Source organism: Rattus norvegicus, chromosome 18 (assembly GCF_036323735.1).
Source record: "Rattus norvegicus strain BN/NHsdMcwi chromosome 18, GRCr8, whole genome shotgun sequence".
Lineage (NCBI taxonomy): Eukaryota > Metazoa > Chordata > Mammalia > Rodentia > Muridae > Rattus > Rattus norvegicus.
In genome coordinates this window covers 25673878-25694240 of record NC_086036.1, presented here as the reverse complement: position 1 = coordinate 25694240, position 20363 = coordinate 25673878, and the positions used below count along the sequence as shown (strand labels likewise).

The 20363-nt window shown below is 46.2% G+C and overlaps 1 protein-coding gene, 1 long non-coding RNA gene and 1 other non-coding gene across 8 annotated transcripts in view; 1 reads left to right on the top strand and 2 right to left on the bottom strand.

Annotated features, from left to right (window-relative positions):
• The window catches only part of Epb41l4a (erythrocyte membrane protein band 4.1 like 4A), a 210830-nt gene extending 196758 nt beyond the window's left edge, over positions 1–14072 (top strand). For all 6 annotated transcript variants that reach the window (XM_063277376.1, XM_006254584.5, XM_006254583.5 and 3 more), the window contains 5 exons: positions 7372–7419; positions 8222–8290; positions 12145–12255; positions 12371–12452; positions 13544–14072. In XM_063277376.1, the coding sequence (XP_063133446.1) occupies positions 7372–7419; positions 8222–8290; positions 12145–12255; positions 12371–12452; positions 13544–13678 (445 nt within the window). In that variant the 3' untranslated portion in view covers positions 13679–14072. The remainder of the gene's footprint in view (positions 1–7371; positions 7420–8221; positions 8291–12144; positions 12256–12370; positions 12453–13543) is intronic.
• A 946-nt stretch (positions 14073–15018) lies between these two features.
• On the bottom strand, positions 15019–16084 carry LOC120098269 (uncharacterized). Its single transcript, XR_005496419.2, has 3 exons — positions 15708–16084; positions 15391–15453; positions 15019–15137 (listed from the first exon to the last, which is right to left on the bottom strand). It is a non-coding gene; the product is annotated as an uncharacterized LOC120098269 (long non-coding RNA).
• LOC120098360 (small nucleolar RNA SNORA13) lies at positions 15542–15675 on the bottom strand. The gene has a single exon (XR_005496548.1). It is a non-coding gene; the product is annotated as a small nucleolar RNA SNORA13 (small nucleolar RNA).
• Positions 16085–20363: the final 4279 nt, after the last annotated feature.

Below are 20363 nucleotides of genomic sequence, written 5' to 3'. Positions count from 1 at the left end.
ATGTGGGTTCTCCCTCCACTTTCCTTCAAAACCAGGGAGCTTGCCGGCAGCTTGGCAGAGCAGGCAGAGGGACACGCAGTCTCCTAACGAGTCACCTCAACCCGGAATACACATTTTTATTTGTTGTTTTCCCCTTCTTACACGTGTAACATCCAGCAGCCATTTTTGAAGGCTTCGAAGCTGGCACTCAAACTGTCATGGGAACAACGCCATCAGTGTTTTGTATTGCTTTCCACCAAATGCGTACATCCAGCCAGGTCAATAATAGTTTCCTTTGTTCTGAAGCCAGGCTGTTGGTAAAACACCTGCTGCTTTGCCCCATTGGAGTCTTCAGAATTCTCTGAAGTCTTGTTCCGAATCGAGCCAGACTGTCTTGCTGTCAAATTACCATCTGCGAGCAGTCGTCATTGAGTGATTCATTACATTGAATCATTGAGATTTGCCTGCCCCTCCTGTTGCCTGGAAATGACACAATTACCCCATCACGGTGAGATTTCCCATCCCCCAGATTAGTTTTCTGTCAGCTGACAAGGTGGTGTGCTTGCACGCTTGTACATGCGTGTGTACCTGTGCGCATGTGCTTTGGTCTGTACATCAGGAGTTAGGCCACCTAGGCCTGCTCCACTTGCTAAGCATGCAGGTGAGCTGGGACGAACTTGAAAAGTTAGCCCCAAAGCCTTTCGAGATCCTGGGTGGTCAGGAACGGTGTGGTGTGCCTTACTCCTGGGAGGAGAGAGTATTGTCAGAACAGGGAGAGGATGGAACTCGGAGGTTGAAGCCACAGCCAGCTGGGTAGGTCTGAGGGAAGCAGGCAGAAGGAAGCTGAGTGTGTGCTGTTAAGTCGACAGGCCAGGAGAGCATGCTGGAGGCCAGGAGAGCATGCTGGAGGCCAGGAGAGCATGCTGGAGGCCAGGAGAGCATGCTGGAGGCCAGGAGAGCATGCTGGAGGCCAGGAGAGCATGCTGGAGGCCAGGAGAGCATGCTGGAGGCCAGGAGAGCATGCTAGAGGCCACAGCACAGAGCTTGTGAGCCCTGTGTTTGAAGGGATACGCCTCAATCAGAGATACTTAGATTTTGATTAGAATGTCTGTCTTTTTTTAAAAAAATATTTATTTAATGTACACGAATAATACTGTGGCTGTCTTCAGACACACCAGAAGAGGGCATCAGATCCCATTACAGATGGTTGTGAGCCACCATGTGGTTGCTGGGAATTGAACTCAGGACCTCGGGAACAGTCAGTGCTCTTAACCACTGAGCCATTTCTCCAGTGCACAAGTTCTCTTATTCAAGGAGTTGTAACAAAGACCCACGTAGGTTTGCAAAACAGCAAGGTAATTTTATTCTACCCAGGCCAATATGCTGTCAAGAGTGACACTGTGTCACACACTTGAAGGTGCCCAGGGACCCCAGGTACTCAGGGGTCTGGGGCTTCTTTCTCTATGCTGTCTAAAGGAAGGGAGGACTATGGCTACTAGGGGTGAGCTTTGCATAGTTCTCTGATTTGAATGGCTGAAGTGGATTAGCAGACCTTTGCTCACTGCGCACATGCTTTCCCATAATGCATCTGTGTGTAATCATCTACATATCCAGTCACACACAGGCCTTTGATGGAAAGCAGAGCTTCTCTCTGCTCGCTGACGTAGAGGACTAAGTTTGCCCTGTATTGCATGCACCCCAAACCAGTTCAGGCTGAATCGGCCATGTACTCACAAGCCTGGACATAACCACAGCATGACTGAGTAGAATCTGTCTGAGTTTAATGGTCGTTAATGGGAATGTGAAAGTTATTCATTGTTCGAGTTGGGTGTGCATACAGCTTGATGGGTGTGTTGTCCAGAGAGGGGTATGTCTGGGTAGTGCATGTAGTTCATGGTGTCAGGCTGTCGAGGGTGTTATTAGAAGGAGGATATATATGTATGTATGTGTGCGTATATATATGTATGTATATATGTATGTGTGTATATGTGTATATATGTATATACATATATATGTGTGTGTGTGTGTGTGTATATATATATATATATATATATATATATATATATATATACACACACATATATCTCCAAACCTATCTCAGCTTGCTATCTCAGGTTGTCAAATTGTTCCCACTGCTCACCTGCTTCAAGACTATCTCTGCCTAGATTTTGTATTACAAGCTCTGTTTCTATTTTAAAATAATAGTGGTTGGGGATTTAGCTCAGTGGTAGAGTGCTTGCCTAGCAAGCGCAAGGCCCTGGGTTCGGTCCCCAGCTCCGGAAAAAAAAATAAAAAAAAAATAAAAAAAAAAATAATAATATTGCTTGTGCTACCTCCAACAAGCTTTCAGTTGAACATGACTGGGTCTTATCTATTGAGTGTTATGAAGCTCAGCATTACTTGGTATATTTTCCATTTCTATGACGTTTGTGTTTGCTGCTGTGATATAAACATATAAAGGGTCAGCATCAGCCAGGCTGAACCTGCTTTCCACCCGAGTAACCTTGCCTCCTTAGGTTGTGCAGAGGGGCCTCGCCTTTGCCCTTCAAACAATGGTTGGTTTGTGTGAGAGTGGGCTCCACCGCCCCCTGGTGGCCACATTGTATTACACTGAGAAATACTGATTAAGAGCCTGAGGCTGGGGGCTGGGGATTTAGCTCAGTGGTAGAGCGCTTACCTAGGAAGCGCAAGACCCTGGGTTCGGTACCCAGCTCCGAAAAAAAGAACCAAAAAAAAAAAAAAAAAAAGAGCCTGAGGCTGCATAGGGAGTGCTGGGCAGATGAAATGCAAAGGCCAGCATACGTAGATAGATGTTCAAGGAAGTTCCAGGATGTTCCTGAGCAAACTCCCACAGCCTGCTGGCCTCCCTGTTCCTAATAAGGACGGGAAAGGAGGAAGGGGATAAACCTTAATTTAGATAGATGTTCAAGGAAGTTCCAGGATGTTCCTGAGCAAACTCCCACAGCCTGCTGGCCTCCCTGTTCCTAATAAGGACGGGAAAGGAGGAAGGGGATAAACCTTAATTCACTTTTTCTGACCATTCAGGAATATCAGAAGCACGGAGAGTGTGTTCACTGTTCTCTCTTCTCTAAGTAAATATCATTTTTGTACTTACTTATTTTCAACTTTAAACTCCCTTTTAGAGATGTGGTTAGATTAAAGATGGCCACCACCGTATTTGTTACTTTGAAATGAATATCGTAGGGTTTTGTTGTTGTTGTTTTGTTCTGTTTTGAGACTGTGTAGCTCAGACTGGCCCTTGAGTTTGCAGTTCTCCTCCCTTGCTGCCCAGGGGCTTGGATTAAAAGCTCAGGGGTACAAACTAATGTCTCTGGTTGGTTTAAAGTTGAGCCATTGCACAAGTGTAGATAGGGATGCTTTTGAAACATACTGGACCGATATGGGTAGCTTGTTTATGTTTGTTATATTCTACTGACAACTGAGGGACTTCTTTTGAAGAGTTTAAATGAAGCATCTGCATAAGTCTTTTTTCTTGCCTTTTTTTTTTTTGAGACAGCATCTTATGTAGCCCAGGCTGGCCTGGAACTCAACATGTAGCTGAGGATGGACTTGCTCTCCTGTGCTATCCCCTGTGCTCAGTTATAGGCATATACTGACACATCTGTTTTATGTGTGCTGGAATAGAACCCAGGACTTTGTGCACACTAAACAAGCTTTCCCAACTGAGCTACAGATAATATAAAATTTATATGTGCAGATATAGACATAAAGTAATAGAGCCACCATTAAGGTAGCTGTCGTTGTATTTCTTAAATCACGGGTGGTCTAGCGGTCAGAGGAAACTGTCGTTTTTTTCCAGCTTCAGAATAACCCCATGCCCTGACCTCTTTGAGGCTAGTGGAGATCTTAGAACTGGGTTTATGCTAAGTTCTCAGGGACAGAATGACTGGTGTTTTGAATGGACTCACATGACTTATTTACATGTAAAAAGTTCTTAACTTCCCCCCCTTCATAAGCTAAGGAAGTCTTCTGGCTAAAAGTACAAACAGAAAGGAATAAATAAGAAATGAATTATCCGAAGCTCCAGTCGTAGAAGACTGCCCTGTGCTGTTACCGTCTGTTGCTTGGTGTGTCTGGCGTGCAGCACTGCAGACCTAACGGAGGGCGTTGCATGGTTCGGCTGCTATGGCTTTATCATTGAGCTATGCTGCTACTTTTTTGTGTGTATGTGTGTGTTGGAATTACACTGCATTCCTTTTGAGTGCATGTGTGTGTGTGTTTGTGTAGGGTGTGTGTAGACATCAGGGGACAACCTATGAGTCTTTACGTCTATCTGAGGATGGGACTCGGGTCACCAGGCTTGCTAGCAGGTGCTTTTACCTGCCAAGTCATTTATACACACACCTGCTAAGTTCTCTCTCTCTCTCTCTCTCTCTCTCTCTCTCTCTCTCTCTCTCTCTCTCTCTCTTGCACACGCACATTTCTTTTTCAAAAACAATTGTTCCTCTTCCTCACATCTCACACTAGGCTTGGCATAGTGGCCATGGGTTTTGCGTTCCTTGTGAATTGTTTTTCTGCCTCCTCAGCTGTTGTGAACGGGTTCAAGCCTCAGGTGACACCGGTCTTCATCTGCCCTCTCACTGTCTGGGACTCAGGTCTCGCCTCCTTTTCTTTCTGTCTCTAACCACTGCCCGCTGTCAGCGTTGATTCTGCAGTCACACTCTAGATCGTCACGATAACTTGTCCACTCACTTCTGTCACCTAATTTTAGCTACTTTCAGATTCGTAATTTTCAGGTGGGGGACAACTTTATCTTTTCTGGGACACTAGGCAATGTCCAGAGTCATTTAACGGTTTGAGTTACATCTATTTATTTGTGTGTTAGGGGTCAGATGGGGACTATGTGTCATATCATATGTGTGGAGGCCAAGTCTTTTGGGAGTTTCCACAATATGAGTCCCAGGGATTGGACTCAGGTCGTTAGACTTGGTGGCAAGTGTCTTTACCTGTGGAGTCATCTCATGGGCTCCCTAGAGTCATTTTTGTCTTTAACGTTAAGGAGGCTACTGGCTTCTAGTGGTTAGATGTTGGGGTGTCACTGACCTAATCTTACAAAGCACGGGGAAGTTCCCAAAGAGTCAGTGCTCAAAATATCAGCAGTGAGGAGAGCTCAAAACCTTCTGTAACAGGAAGACGGCTAACCCACCTTTCCAGTGTGCCTGGGAGAACAGGCTGTGAGCACAGCAGCGCCTCCACATCCACACCATGTGATAGATGACGGGTGGCGTCCTCTGAGAACTGCATGCTGGCCCAGTGTTGGGTGGCGTCCTCTGAGAACTGCATGCTGGCCCAGTGTTGGGTGGCGTCCTCTGAGAACCGCATGCTGACCCACCGTTGGGTGGCGTCCTCTGAGAACTGCATGCTGACCCACCGTTGGGTGGCATCCTCTGAGAACCACATGCTGACCCACCGTTGGGTGGCATCCTCTGAGAACTCCATGCTGACCCACCATTGGGTGGCATCCTCTGAGAACCGCATGCTGGCCCAGTGTTGGGTGGCGTCCTCTGAGAACTGCATGCTGACCCACCGTTGGGTGGCGTCCTCTGAGAACTGCATGCTGGCCCAGCATGCCTGGAGTGGAAGAAAAGCTTAGTACTCTGAAATCTTTGCACCCTCTTAGTTATCATTTAACAGTTTGGCATACTGCCCAGGGGATCAGATGGGCAGAGTGTAGGAAAGACAGGTTTTGTTCAGGAGACCTTCCAGACTGTTTGTGTGATCTTTAAAGCATAAAACTTTATATGACACAAGTTAGTATTCAACAGCGTTCTCGGTTGGACCTCAGTGCTTTGGCTCCTACCCCTTACCATAGTTCATTCCTTTTCATTTGATCTGAGGAGCAGATTTTGGTTGTCCTCTCACCAGTCCACACACACAAAGGAAAAGTCACTTAGTCTGTTCTGTAGCTAAATAAATAGCTTATTGTCGTCTGTGGATTCAGAAAGCCCAGCCATGAGGGACAGATGAGAGAATCGACAAGATTGTATGCTGAAAGTGATGCTGGACCTTGGTATAAAATTCCACAGGGCGGGGTGGTCTGTGGCTTAATTCTTGGCCTTTTTATCGGTATGGCTTAGGACCATTTGGGGATCTCCTATAGATCTCTCTCCTGAAGGGACGGTGGCAACAACTGAAATAAGTTCACCATTCCTCGCTACAATGGGGGTTCACAGTTAGCTTGATGGTACTAGAACGTTGGACACAATGCTACCTATCATTTCTGGTCTTCGGGTAAAGCATGTCAGCATGAGTGGAGGCCACAGATGGGCTCTTTGTGGCCTACATTTCACTGTAGAATTGCCACTTGAGATGTCACATGAAATGGGGGACCACTTGCTTTCCCCTCATGGCTGTTGCTTGTCATGGCAGACTGTGTTGAGAGTCTTACAGTGGGCAACGGAAATGAATTCTCTGTTTAAAAGTAGCGGGCAGTTGGTGAACTGGCTCAGCAGGTTTAGGGGTGCCTACTGTCTCGCCTAAGGAACTGAGTTCTGGGGACCAGAGAGCTAAGTGCTGCAGACCGTCCCGAGTGCACAGTGGTGTGTGTACATGTGCACACATAAGTAAGTGCGATGGAAAAGTAGACAGTGAGCTCAGGAACCAGAGCCCCCAAATTACTGCTCAGTCACTACCAGAGGGTTTGCACATGTGCTCCCAAATGTCTGAGTCCCTCCCTCCCTCCCTCCCTCCCTCCCTCCCTCCCTATATAGTTTTTGCTTGTGATGTGCATGGTCTTACTACGTAACACCGGATGGTTAGGCTGGCATCAAACCTGTGGTGAGACCCCTCCCCTGCCCCCTGCCTTGCTTCCAGGCCCTTTCATAAGCGAAACTCTGGTAATGGCTCATTTTTATTTATGTACATTTATGTGAGTTTTTCAGTCTCACTAGCCAATAATGAATTGACCTGCTACCGTTTCTCTGATAATTGTAATGGCTCTCTCTGCTCTCTCTGCTCTTACTGCTGCTCTCTCTGCTGCTCTCTCTGCTGCTCCTGCTACTCTCTCTGCTCTCTCCTGCTGCTCTCGCTGCTCTCTCTCGCTGCTCTCTCTGCTGCTCTCTCTGCTGCTCCTGCTGCTCTCTCTGCTCTCTCTGCTGCTCTCTCTGCTCTCTCTGCTGCTCTCTCTGCTGCTCCTGCTGCTCTCTCTGCTCTCTCCTGCTGCTCTCTCTGCTCTCTCTGCTGCTCTCTCTGCTGCTCTCTCTGCACTCTCTGTACTCTCTCTCTCTCTCTCTCTCTCTCCCTCTCTCTCTCTGCTCGCATTTCCTTTCAGCAGCTGGGTGGCAAGGGAGACCTCACAAAACTATCGCAGGTAACTCAGTGTTTGTGAATGACATATATTGTAAGGGTGAATTCTGTCTCATTTATTTACAGGAGAAGTCCTGATATCCAAGCAAAAGAAGAACTGTGGAAGCATATCCAGTGAGTACTGGGTCTCCCTCATGGGTACAACTTTAGAATATACATGTAAATATTGTACATCTGCATGTGCGTATACACACACACACACACACACACACACACACACACGTGTTTTGCTTGCATGTATGTATATGCTCCATGTGCATGCCTGGTGCTGCTGGATCCCCTGGAACTACAATTATGGATGATGGTGAGCCACCATGTGGGTACTGAACCTGGGTCTTCTGCAAGAGCAGCAAGTGCTTTTACTCGCTGAGCCATATGGTCACCGTGATATGTGCCATTTGCAATCGGTTACAGGATAAGCCAGTGCTACTGCAAGGAGCCTTGGTCTGGTGCCCGGCAGGTGCCATGCTCATTCTGTATCATCTGATGCTGACATCGGGCTTCAGTGTCACACACCAGCAGCTGACTACAGGCAGACTGATGCCTTCTATCCAAGGTCACTAAGTTTGCCTGTAAATGCACCTCAGCTGGGCCAGTAAATCTGTATAGAAAAGAAAGGCACATCACAGGGCAAGAAGTTTATCAATGCAGGGAGTGAGGTCCCTGAAGAGAGCAGGCCTAGAAAGCTGGGAAAGAGGCCAAGGGCTACAGGAAAGAGTTTCTCCCATTTCCCCCCCCCCCCAGCATATTCTAGCTTTCTCAGCCTTGTGCACATCACACGTGTGCACAGCTTTTACTAAGCCCATGTTTTGAGACAAGGGCTGAACAGGAAGGCTTGCCAGTCATGAAAGGTATTGGTGTGTGCAGGCCCAGCGGCTTTCTGTTTCTTTTAACCTCATTGCTTACTCTTTCCTAGGAAGGAGCTTGTGGACCCATCCGGGTTGTCAGAGGAGCAGTTGAAAGAGATCCCATACACTAAAGTGGAGTGAGTACAGCCTCGGAAGTTTCCGCCCAGTCTTATTAGTGTCAAAGTATATTGCTTTCTTTTCTATTGCTATGACAAAACACCATAACCAAGGAAACATAAGAAGAAGTGTTTAATTTGGCTTACAGTTTCGGAGCATTAGAATATTGTTGTAAAAATATAAAAAATAAAAAAAAAAGTATTGTTGGTCTTTTATCCTGCTAGGTCCTGAACCGAGGTGCCCCAAGATGTCTGCTAGATATCTTGGCGGAAACACATCCCAACTCCACCGCAGCGGCCCAGTGTCTCCAGCTGCCGCACACTTTCCTACACTCAAACCCTCACATAAAAGAACACACAACACAATAATCTTAGATCCAGTTGATAAGATCTAATTATCCACTTAAATATAAAAAGCCCAGTACCATCCATCCCTTAAGAACATTGATAACAACCTGCAAATACACAGAGTGAGATCTTTACGTCAGCCTCCATTGTCCTGCCACGGTTTCTCTCTCTCCTCCTCTCTCCTCCTGTTCCAGTCTCCTTCTCTTCCTTCAAACTTCTCTCCAGCCCATCCTTCCTTCTCCTCCAATGATAGGCCCCCTTTTATCCTGTACCTGCCCCTCACCTGTACTTTACAAATTCAATGGGGAGAAGTTTCTGGTGAAGTCACCTGATTCCTGAGTACCAGACTAGGCAGCTGTCCTTGGGGCAGTGGAATTAGCATCAAAATACAGATAACTCCAGGGCAAACCACAACATTAGAATCTGGCTTAGAGTCAGAGATGGCAGAGCAAAGGTGACAGGAACAACTGATGCTTATTCTGACCCAGCATAGAAAGCAGAGAGCATACACTGGGATGGCTCAAGTCTTTTAAACCTCAGGCCTACCCCAGTGACACACCTCCTCCAACAAGGCCACACCTCCTAATCCTTCCCAAACAGTTCCACTAGGTATTCAAAAATGAGCATTTGGGGCTGGAGAGATGGCTCAGTGGTTAAGAGCACTGACTGTTCTTCCAGAGGTCCTGAGTTCAGTTCCCAGCAACCGTATGGTGGCTCACAACCATCTGTAATGAGATCTGATGCCCTCTTCTGGTGTGTCTGAAGACAGCTACAGTGTACTCATATATATATATATAAAATCTTTAAAAAGAAAATGAGCATTTGGACTCCATTCCCAGTCACACTACCACAGGAGGGAACAGTTCATTCTTACACTGTGGTCCATGCAGCATTTCCATCTGACTGAAGATTAATGTAAAGAAAGAGGTAGAAAAGGTGTGTAGAACTATCCTTTTTGTGTGGTGGCTCAGGTTTCTAATCCTTGAACTTGGGAGGTAGAAGGAGGATTGACACAAGTTCAAAGTTAGCTTGGTTTCTTGTGAGTTCTAGACCAGCCTGTGCCAAAGAGTGAAACTGTTTCAAACATCATAAACTGCTTTTGTCTTGTACTTCACGACTCTCAGCTCTTCTCTTCTGCTTATTTGTACGTAAGACGTTACAATAAATGATGAAAATGTCCATTTAAAAATTTTTTTTGGCTGAGGTACTCATTGATAACAAAGTCAGTTTTGTATATTATTTTAACACTAAGAGATTATATTTTCCACAAAACTGTCATATGAGCTGAAGTCAGTTCCCATCTGTGGTGGTTTGGACATGATTGGCCCATGGGAAAGAAGGCACTTTTAGGAGGTGTGGCCTTGTTGGAAGTGTGTCACAGTGGGGGTGGGCTTTGAGGCTCCTCTGTTCAAGCTCCACACAGTGTGGAAGAGTCCCCTCCGAGCTGCCTTTGTGGTTGCCTTTGAATCAAGATGTAGAACTCTTGGCTCCTTTAGCACCACGTCTGCCTGTACAGTGCCATGCTTCCAACCATGATGATAATGCACTGAGCCTCTGACACTAATCCAGCTCTTAACTAGAGCTGCCTTTATATTTTGCCTTTATAAGAGTTTATAAATGAATGTTTGCCTTTATAAGACGTGCTTCAGTCATGGTGCCTCTTCACAGCAATTACACCCTAGGACTCCATCATGGGACCACACTGAACTGAACGGCTTTGTGCGTGCTTAGCAGGGATCTCCAGGACCCAGTCCTGTCCGCTGAGTTCGTGTAGGCTGTTATGTGCCTTGTAGTGGGTCAAGGGGAAACTGGCCTGGATTGTGTAGACTGAAGTAGCCTAGAACCTGAGTGTTCTCCTGGCTCTGCTCCAGACTCAGAGATCCCGGGTGTGCTCTCCTAGGTTGGTTTAACCACTAAAATGTAAATACAGCTGAGAATTCGATTGAATAATCTCCAGGAATACGGAGGAAGCACACTTTACTACCTTCCCTCTATAACCCAGTATTCCCATCCAGAAAAGCCACAGGCCCAGCCTCCCCAGCCTCTTCCCACTGGCCATCCACCTCTCGTTACCCTTTGTATGTACGTCTGTATGTGTGTCTGTATATATGTACATCTGTCTGTACGTGTGTATGTATTACATATTGTATATGTATGCATGTGTGTATATGTGTGTCTATACGTGCCTGTATGTATATATGTGTATATATGTGTGCCTGTATGTATGCGTATATGTATGCATGTATATAATATGCATGCATGTACACACGTGTATGCACATATGTATGCATGTGTATATGTATGTACATGCCTGTATGCATATGCATGTACATGTACGTGTATATATGCATGTGTGTATGTGCACATGCACATGTGTATACGTATATGCATATGTATGTACATATGCATGTGCACGTGTGTATGTATGTACATATGCATGTACGTATGTACATATGTGTCTACCCACTTGTGTGGCACAGCTTGTGGAACCAGTTCTCTCCTTCCATCATGCTGGTTTCTGGGACTCACACTCAGGTCAGCCTTGGTGGTAGGCTCACTAGCCCTTTGCCATCATTTTTAGGTCAAGGTTTGCTTTTTTTTTTTTTTTTTTTAAAGTTAAGTGCTTAAGAATTATGGCATAACATGGGACATTCTCAGATGTGTTCACACTGTGAAATTGTCAGTCAGGAAGGCACACTTGTCTACCACCTGATCTTTATGTGTGTGCCAAGAACATTGAAATTGAAGAATTTAACAGTTTCCCAGCGTAGATGGAGTCCCCTAGAACTGACCTTTTTTGACAGGGAGATGAAGCTTCTGTTTTCACTGTAGATATTTCCTCCCATATTCTTGCAGAGAACTCAACTGAATCTCAGAAGTATTAAGTGGTTAAGACAGGCTAGGTAGAGCACAGCTGTGTTCTCAGAGTCTGGAGGAGAGGCGGTGAGCATTCAGGTTCTTAGGGCTACTTGGGTCTGCATAGTCCAAGCCAGGACTACCTCATGAGACCCTGTCTCCCAACAACAGCCACGAAGATTGTGGTTACATACACACATACATACACACGCATACTCACACACACACACTATGAAGAGCTCCATCTGCACGTGTAAACAGGACAGCATTTTTCTTTTGTAAAATACTATGAAATTTAGACTACTGCTTTCAAAGACCATAAAAATTAAGTCTTAAAAATAAAACAAAAACAAAAATCCCAACCCTAAATCCTCCAAACCCCACCCTCCCAGCCGTCCCCCTCCCCGAAAACCCCACATCTGCCTGGCTAGGTGCAGGTTCAGAGTGTGGGATGTAGAGCTTGGGGAGCAGGGGTTAAGTCATCTTCAGTCTGAAGCCAGCCTGGATTCAGGAGACCCTGAATAAAATGAAAAACCCACCTGCAAAATAAACACAAGAGCCGAGTAAAAGCAGTCTGAAAGTTGTTTACAGTGTAGCATTCAGGAAAACTGCACATCACCATGCTGTTTTGACCTCTGTGCTTGTGTCCTCGCTTTGTCCCGTTTCCTCAGGACTCAGGGTGACCCTGTCCGCATCAGGCATTCGCATTCCCCAAGGAGTTACCGGCAGTACCGCAGATCCCAGTGCTCAGACGGAGAGCGATCCGTCCTCTCGGAAGTGAAGTGAGTGGTCAATCTCATGGCTCCAGACAACACAGCCCTCAGAGTTCCCTGCCCTGCGGAGCTTAAGGTCTGAGTTCTATCTTCTTCACAAACTCTGACCCTTTCTCTTTGGCAGCTCAAAGACAGATCTTGTACCACCACTTCCAGTCACCCGTTCCTCAGATGCTCAGGGGTCTGGAGGCTCTACAGTTCATCAGGTTAGTAAATTATGTGTGTATGTATACAATAAATAAATATACAATATATATATATACAATTTATATATATATAACATACGTGTGCATGAAGTATGAGCATGGTCTGTGTGGTCAGAGAACTGCTTTCAGGACTATTTTACATGGGTTCTGGGGTTTGAACTCAGGTAGTTTTGGACTGAGCTACAAGGCTTTTGACCACCGAACCATCTTGCCAGCCCAACAGATGATATTTAAAAAAAAAAAAAAGCTTTTTTTTTTTTTTTAAGTGAGGTAGGGTCTCACTTTGTAAACCTGTCTGGTCTGGTCTGGAACCCCTTTGTTGTTGATCAGGCTGGTCCTGCCTCTGCCTCCCGCATGCTGGGGTCAAGGGTATGCACCACAGGTAAGCAGCCTATGAGAATTTTGAGAAGCATCCTGTGCTTTCAGGAATTCCTTTGGACACAGTATTGAGTCTATTCTCAGATGTTATTACATATGAAGACATAGCAACCCATCTTCCCTAGGAGGCCCAGGCAGCTGTAGTGAGGCCTGTGGGTGGAATTCTTGGTGTTTCCATCTGACAAGTCCCAACCAAGGGACTCCTGGGTATGGTGTGCAGGTCAGGTAGGCAGGTGATCTCTCTTGCCCTCTGTAGCAGTGACATGTCCCAGGTGATAGGGAACTCCATGCTGTCACACTGCACATGAACATTTATTTCATGGTGTGGCTCTCTGGAACGGAACCAGGGGAGGCTTTTGTCTCCCCTCCAGTCTTTAGAAGAAAAAGCCTTGTTTGATAGTCTCTTAAGTAATGCTTGCACAGGTGAATTGTGCCTAATTTTTATGAAAGCTGATGTGTACCCAATTGTCAGACCAAGATTAAGCACATTTTGGTTTTGTAGTTAACTAGGGGGAACTTTCACACATTAATTTTCTCCAAGTAATTACAACATTCAGTGCCATAAACGAATAAATTTAGGGTGCCACGCTATGTAGCTCAGGCTAGGTTTGCTTTTTTCCTGGGCTTCCACGTGTGTCCCTCTGTGCCTAGCTTCTGGTGCTTTTTCTTAAGTACTTGATTTGGTTATTTTGACTGTTTTGAATTTTTTCTAGAGAAGAAACGGGTCTAAAGACAGCCTGATTGAAGAAAAATCTCAGCTTTCTACAACCAACCTGGCTGGAAAACATACAGCAAAAACAATAAAAACCATCCAGGCTGCTCGGCTCAAGACAGACGTCACTGGGTGAAGGGGTGTAGGGAAACGTGTGTCACTGGTACTTTTCAAACTGTGAATTAGATAATTACCCACGTATCTTGGACTCGTGTCCTTAGCACAAGAAAATTGGCATCTTTTAAGGATTTATGTACAGCATTCTTGTGCTGTGGGCCTTTGGAAGGACAACCTTATGAACTCACTGGATACCACCATCTCTTTCCTGAAATTCTGACCATCCAACTGTGTTTCTCACCTCTCCACCACAGCCAAGACCAGAGGCTTCAGATGAGCCCCTGGACTCCCAGCTGCCATCAGACTGTAGTGACTTTTATTCCCACAACTGTTTGTAATATTGTATTTTGTGACATTTAAGTCCCAATGGTTATTTACAAATAATGTAAAAAGCTGTTAAGTGTTGATTTGAATTTAAGTGTCCTTGTCTTGTGTTTTCTGAGGCAAAAAAAAAAAAAAAAAAGCCCATGTAGGCATTGTCCCCTACCCTACACACCTGTCCACCCATGTTTCCAAGTTTTGGATCTTTACCTCTGTGTGATGGCTTTTCAGACAACAGTACTCAGAAAGAACCTTCTGTATCTTGCCAGTGGCTGTGTGTGACTCATCCTTTCCTGTAGCAATCTCTAGCTTCCTTGAAATTCTCCATTCTTATTATTTAAGCCTCTGCTGGGCTCAAGAGCTATGTTGATCTTGTAGCCAGTTTTATTACTACCTAGTGATTCAACTGGGGGTCGACTGCTCAGTGACACAGTGCTTGCCAAACTCTACCCTCAACTCCTGAGGTTCAACTGTGACCTTTGTCCCCCTGCCCCCAAAACTAAAACCAAATCTAAATATTCCTTCCCACGCAGTGTCCTGTCTCAATGCCTTCATACACTGCTTTAATTCTAGGCTGCCTCTACACCCCACATCCTTTGCAGCTTACCTCACTGTGGTACCTTCTTCGGCCCACCTGCGTGGAACTGCTTTGCTCCCCATCTTGCTTTAATAAAACCTAAGCCTTAGCGGTCTGGTCTCTTTACTGCTTCAACTCTTCCAGCCCTCCCGGCTTCCCCATTGGCTCACTTTCCAACTTTGCTCTGCAGTGGCACCCACCCCCACCAACCGCCTCTCATGTTGCCCTGATCTTGGATTCATCTCACACAGGAAGCCTTCCACTTGTGATACTCTAACTCTGAGGACAGTTTTTAAGTAAAATGCATGACCACGAATCCCCACGGAAGTACTAGCTGTCCCTTCCTGTTAAGCCAAAAGGGGACTATGTCAATCTAAGCTGAAATCTAGCCATCAGCTCAGCTGTCACCTATGAACTCAGTTAAGGTGGCTGCCAATCACACAACATACGAGTCTCAGAACGGCATATCAACGTATTTATTCACAGCCTTGTTACAAGTGTACGTCCATCTGTGGAGTTTTGACACACTTTAAGTCACCCATGCCTCTTAAGATCCAATTTCCAAATCATCGAGGACATCCTAAAAGGAAAGATAAAAACGCTTTTAGTGCCTGTCTCAAAAAACTTATCTGGTAACCTATCTCCACTCAAAGCCTTTAGTGTTGGTAAAACTATCCTATTTTTGACTTATAGGTAAAGGCTGTCATTTCTGAGTTACCGTCCGCATTAACTCCAGATTGTAACTGCAGCGGCAGTACAAGAGAAGAAGACTAATGATTCGGCATTCCAACTTAAAAGGAAATCCCACACCTGGTGCTCTGTAGTCATCCTACCTTAAGCCACTCTGTGCTCCCGCGTGTCGTTCTGGAAGTTATCCGTCAGCTTCAGACACCTACCTGCCAAACGAGTTAAGAACCAGTTAAATAAACTACAGTCGCAGCGTTGGACAGAAAGTTCACCTACATACATAAGCTAGAGTAGAGTTTCTGTTACTTATGCAGCTCCTGAAACCCAAGATACCAAACTCCAGGGAGAGGAAAGGCCGCAAAGCATTAATTTATGCCTTTTTTGACACCACATTCACTAGTGACCAAAAGTGAACGGGCAACACAAAGGCTACATGAGTAGGGCGTCAGGCAATCAGTCCTACCTTGTGACTTGGATGTCCGCGCCATTTCCGCCCAGTTGTGCGCCTGGGCATGCGGCGGAGATCTACGTCGCAAACGGAGCTCGGCTTCCACACCGACCCACTTCACGCGGGGTCCGGCGGGCCGTGCTCCTCACGCGGCCACCGAGTTAGGGCCATCCCCCGATTTCCCGGGAAGGGGACGTAGGCCAAAGTCTACCGCGGACACGCTAGATAGCAGGCCACAGCCACCTCCCAAGCCCCAGCTACCAGGAAACCCATACTACGCGCCGCGTGAGAGCAGAGAAAGAACGCGTCGCCCTCCCACAATGCTTTTCTACGACCGGAAGAGACCACTGCCCGCTGGAGTGGGGGGGGACGGACTGTACTACGGCCGCCGCGCTCTCTCCTGCCGCCGTGTGGCCGGAGGGAGAAGTGCACCGCGGGAGGCTGCGGCGCCGATTTCCTAGAAAGAGGGCGCTCACCGGATCCCTTTGCTTTTGTGGGACCGGTTCTGCCCTGCACCCCACTCCGCACAGCAAATAGGATGATAAGGATATTTTGTCGAGTGTGTGTCCAGCTATCCCTCCTTCCTGGCCAGAGCGTTTGGTCAGTGATGAGCAGCGGGCGTAGAGCTGGAGGAGCTCAGACCCAGAGTTGGGGGAGGCTGGATGGTTCTTCTCCGGATAAGGAGCAGTAAGGTTGAAAATTTATAAAGCAAAACCAAGGCCTAGGACTTACATGCTCCAGGTTCTGTCTGAAATGCCCGTGAATGGGGATGTGAATGATGTCTCTTGCAGTCTAGTGTTGGACAATCGATAAACAAACAAAAACCAAACAACATTAAGATCCGGGTAGAGTGGCGCGCACTGCCCAAGCTGAGGGAGGAGTTCAGGCTCATCCTAGACTACTTAGTGATTAGAGGCCAGCCTGGGCTACATAATCTCCAGTCTCAAAACGAAATCCACATACCACCACCCAACCAGAGAAGCTGGGTTGTGGAGGAAGAGGCTATTAGTCCCAGCATTTGAGAAGAAGAAGAGGCAGGAAGATCTCTGAGTTCTAGACTAGCCTGGCTTATACTGAGTTCCAGTCAGAGATACATAAGTGATACCTAGGGCTATATAAGTGAGACCTTGTCTGGAAACAAAACAAAACAAAACAAAACAAAACAAAACAAAACAAAACAACCAGTATTGCTCAATAGAAACACAGCAAGTGGTAGGACAAGATGGCAGGTGATGTTAAGATTCTGCTCTGTATATTTACAGGTTGTTATTAATGTTCTCAAGGGATGGATAGTACCGGGCTTTGTATGTTTAAGTGGGCAATTATATTTTACCAATTGGGGAAAAAAAAAAAAAAAGAAACACAGCGAGGATTCTAATAATAATTTTAAATTCTCAAATTACCAAATTACAACAATACAAAACATGAAAACTTAACTTAAATAATAACCCAGCATTCATAAGCAAATTTTAATAAGGTACTTTGATCTTTTAAAATTCCCTAGAAATCTTTAAAAAAAATCATAAATCATAAAATACCAAAAAATCAGCAAATTCCAATTCAGCAAAGGGACATTTTATGTGTCTCCTAGCTGATCGTGCTAATTACAGCAAGGTTGGTGGTGAACTTTGTAAGATCTGGGAGCATCAGGCTGTGGTCACTGTGAGCGGAGCGGATGGGGAGGGTGTGCTCTGGGGAGATGAGGGAGGTCATATACACGCTATATAAATCTCACTCCTGAGATAAGGAATTAGATTTCATGCTGAAGTTTTAGAGTACATTTTCACCTCAGAAATGAGCAGAGGTTCTGAACTGGTTGCCTCTCGTGCAAACCATAACTCCTTATGAGGTGTTGAGACCAGCTATATGACAACAAAAAACATTCTTTTTTAAGTAAGTCCTGTGCCTTACCCAAAAATCAGTCTCCTTCCCTCCCTCCCTCCCTCCCTCCCTCCCTCCCTCCCTCCCTCCCTCCCTTCCTTCCTTCTTTTCTTCTTTCTTCTCTCTCTCTCCACCTTGAAACAGGTTCTTGCTATGTAGCCCTGGCTGGTTGGTAGCCCTGGCTGGTTGGTAGCCCAGGCTGGCTTTGAACTCGCTTCAGCCTCCAGGAGCATCGTAATCCCAGCATTCACCACCATGCATGGCTTCTGCACCTTTGTTTCTTTAAAGCCTGCTTTTAAGACGAATGAATGAATGTCAGTAAGCTGAGTTGTGTTCATTTCACACTTGTTAACACTTGTTAGATGTTCTATCACAACTACTTTTTCAAAGGTGTTTGAAAAGGAAGAAAATTTAGGTCCCCAGATGACTTATCTTCACACTAGAACCACCCCGAGAAAGTAAGACAATATGTCTGGAGCAATGACCACACGGCAGTGAAGTGTGTTGTGACCAGCCGGAGGTAGCGTGTAACTCCTGACCTGCTCTGAGAAAGTCACTGTAAAGTCTTGCATGGCAGAAAGGTTGGGAGACCAGCACCATCAAGATTGCCATTTAGACACCAAAGGGTATGATATGAGGACGGTGGTGGCCTGCATCTTCTTGCCTTCTTGCTAGACAGGGCCAGAGTGAGGACATTTTCTGGTGTTAGGGCCAGCAGAAGAGCTAGCTTTACATCTAGTTCTGACACTTAGGCTATACGCCTCTGCCTGCATTTTCTCCTTTGCAGGTAACGGCCATCTATAGGTGTCCATATCTGTGCATAAAGAGTTAAGGAAGGGTATGGACTTCTCATGCTATCCCTGGTGCAGAATGACATCTAATACATGACCAAATGAGCCGAGGCAAAGGCTTCCTCTTTATCCTGAGTGAGGCTCATGGTCTGTGGTGTGTGTGTGTGTGTGTGTGTGTGTGTGTGTGTGTGTGTGTGCATGTGTGCAGGTGCTGCCTACTTCTGTTTAACGGCTTTACATCTTGCTCCCACCTGCTTCTCCCCACTGAACTCTGGAGAGTACCAAGATAGGTGGAGGGAAAGCATGCTCGCTGTGTCCACACTAGACTAGTGGTAGGAGGCCAGCAACCATTTCCAAATTCTTCATCTTTCTGATGACTCAACGTCGCACATCCTGTTAGGGAAAGCCTTATGATTAAGTGCAGGCAAGAGGAACGGACTTGGGCTGGAGAGATGCTCAGCAGTCGAGAGCAGTGACTTCTCTTCCAGAGGTCCTGAGTTCAATTCCCAGCAACCACATGGTGGGTCACAGCCATCTGATGGGATCTGATGCCCTCTTCTGGCGTGTCTGAAGACAGCAACAGTGTACTCACATAAATAAAAAAAAAAAAAACAAATAAAAGTTTAAAAGAAAGACTTAGATCAAAGCTGCACATTGTAGTCTATGCCTGTCATTGTAGCACTCAGGAGGCTGAGTAAAGAGAGTCTCAAATCTAAGGCCAGCCTGAGCTGCTGAAGACTATCTCAAAAAATAAAAACATCGGGTGTGGTGGTGCATACCCATCATCTCGGCTTTCTTAGAAGCAGAGGTAGGACAGCCTGGGCTGCACAGCAAGACTCTGTCTCAAAGGAGGAGGGGAAAGAGGAGGAGGGAGGAGGAGGAGTAGGAGGAGGAGGGAGGAGGGGTAGGAGGAGGGGGAAGAAGAGGAGGATGAGGGGTAGGACGGGAAGGGGAGGAGGAGGGAGAGGAGGAAGAAAGGACATTGCAAGGATACAGAGCATTTGTAGTCTGCTCTTCCCTTCACCTCTAGCTCTGGAGCTGAGGTACCATGTAAGGATGGGGGGCCACATGCAGCACTAATTTTCCCTGAGGTAGGTAGGATAGTCCTCCAAGATATCTGCACTGTTATGGTTCCTAGGCTTTCCACTGTTATGGGACGACTAACTGTTGCTTTCCCCTGGCACCTTCTGACACAGTGAGATCCAGTCTTCAGGAGGAGGGTTCTAGGTCAGGCATAGGATGATACCTCCAAGTCCTGTGTCCAAAGCATGTCTTTTATCAACCTCTGGGAGGGAACCAAGGGCAAGAGCAATGCGTGTGTTGTTTTGGGAGTCTCATCTCTCCCTGTGACCAACAACTCACAGGGAGGTTTCACCTGCCAGGTACTGGCATGTTAGATGCCAGCTAACATGCACACACCAGTACATGACTCTCGGCATGACTACCATCATCCCATGTGGTGTAACATATATGTCCCAATATGTATGCACATGCACAAGTTTATGTATTTTGAAGTAAGCTCATAATATATCTTCATGTTTTCTTTTTTTTTCTTTTTTTCGGAGCTGGGGACCGAACCCAGGGTCTTGTGCTTGCTAGGCAAGCGCTCTACCACTGAGCTAAATCCCCAACCCCCAAATTTTCTTTCAAACACCTCTAGTGTGATTTATCTCTCCCTGGCTCTTCCACAGCACTACTCTTCCTCTTCGTTCCTCAGGTAGATCCCCCCATCTCCCACGCCTTCTTCTTAACGTCTGTCTCTTATTGCTTTGGATTGATGTAGATATTTCAAATCATCAGAGAAGGCTGCTCAGGCATGGATTTAAGCCGACAGAAAGTCTTTATTAGCTGGCCAGCAACTCCCCTGAGTGTCTGGGATTTCAGTGTAGCCCAAGACTTCCTCAGGGTGAGCTTTTAAGTTCAAACCCATGTCTTGGGTGGAGAAACTTCAGTTAACAAGAACAGTTGCCCACACACTGAGCTACAGAAGTCCCAAACC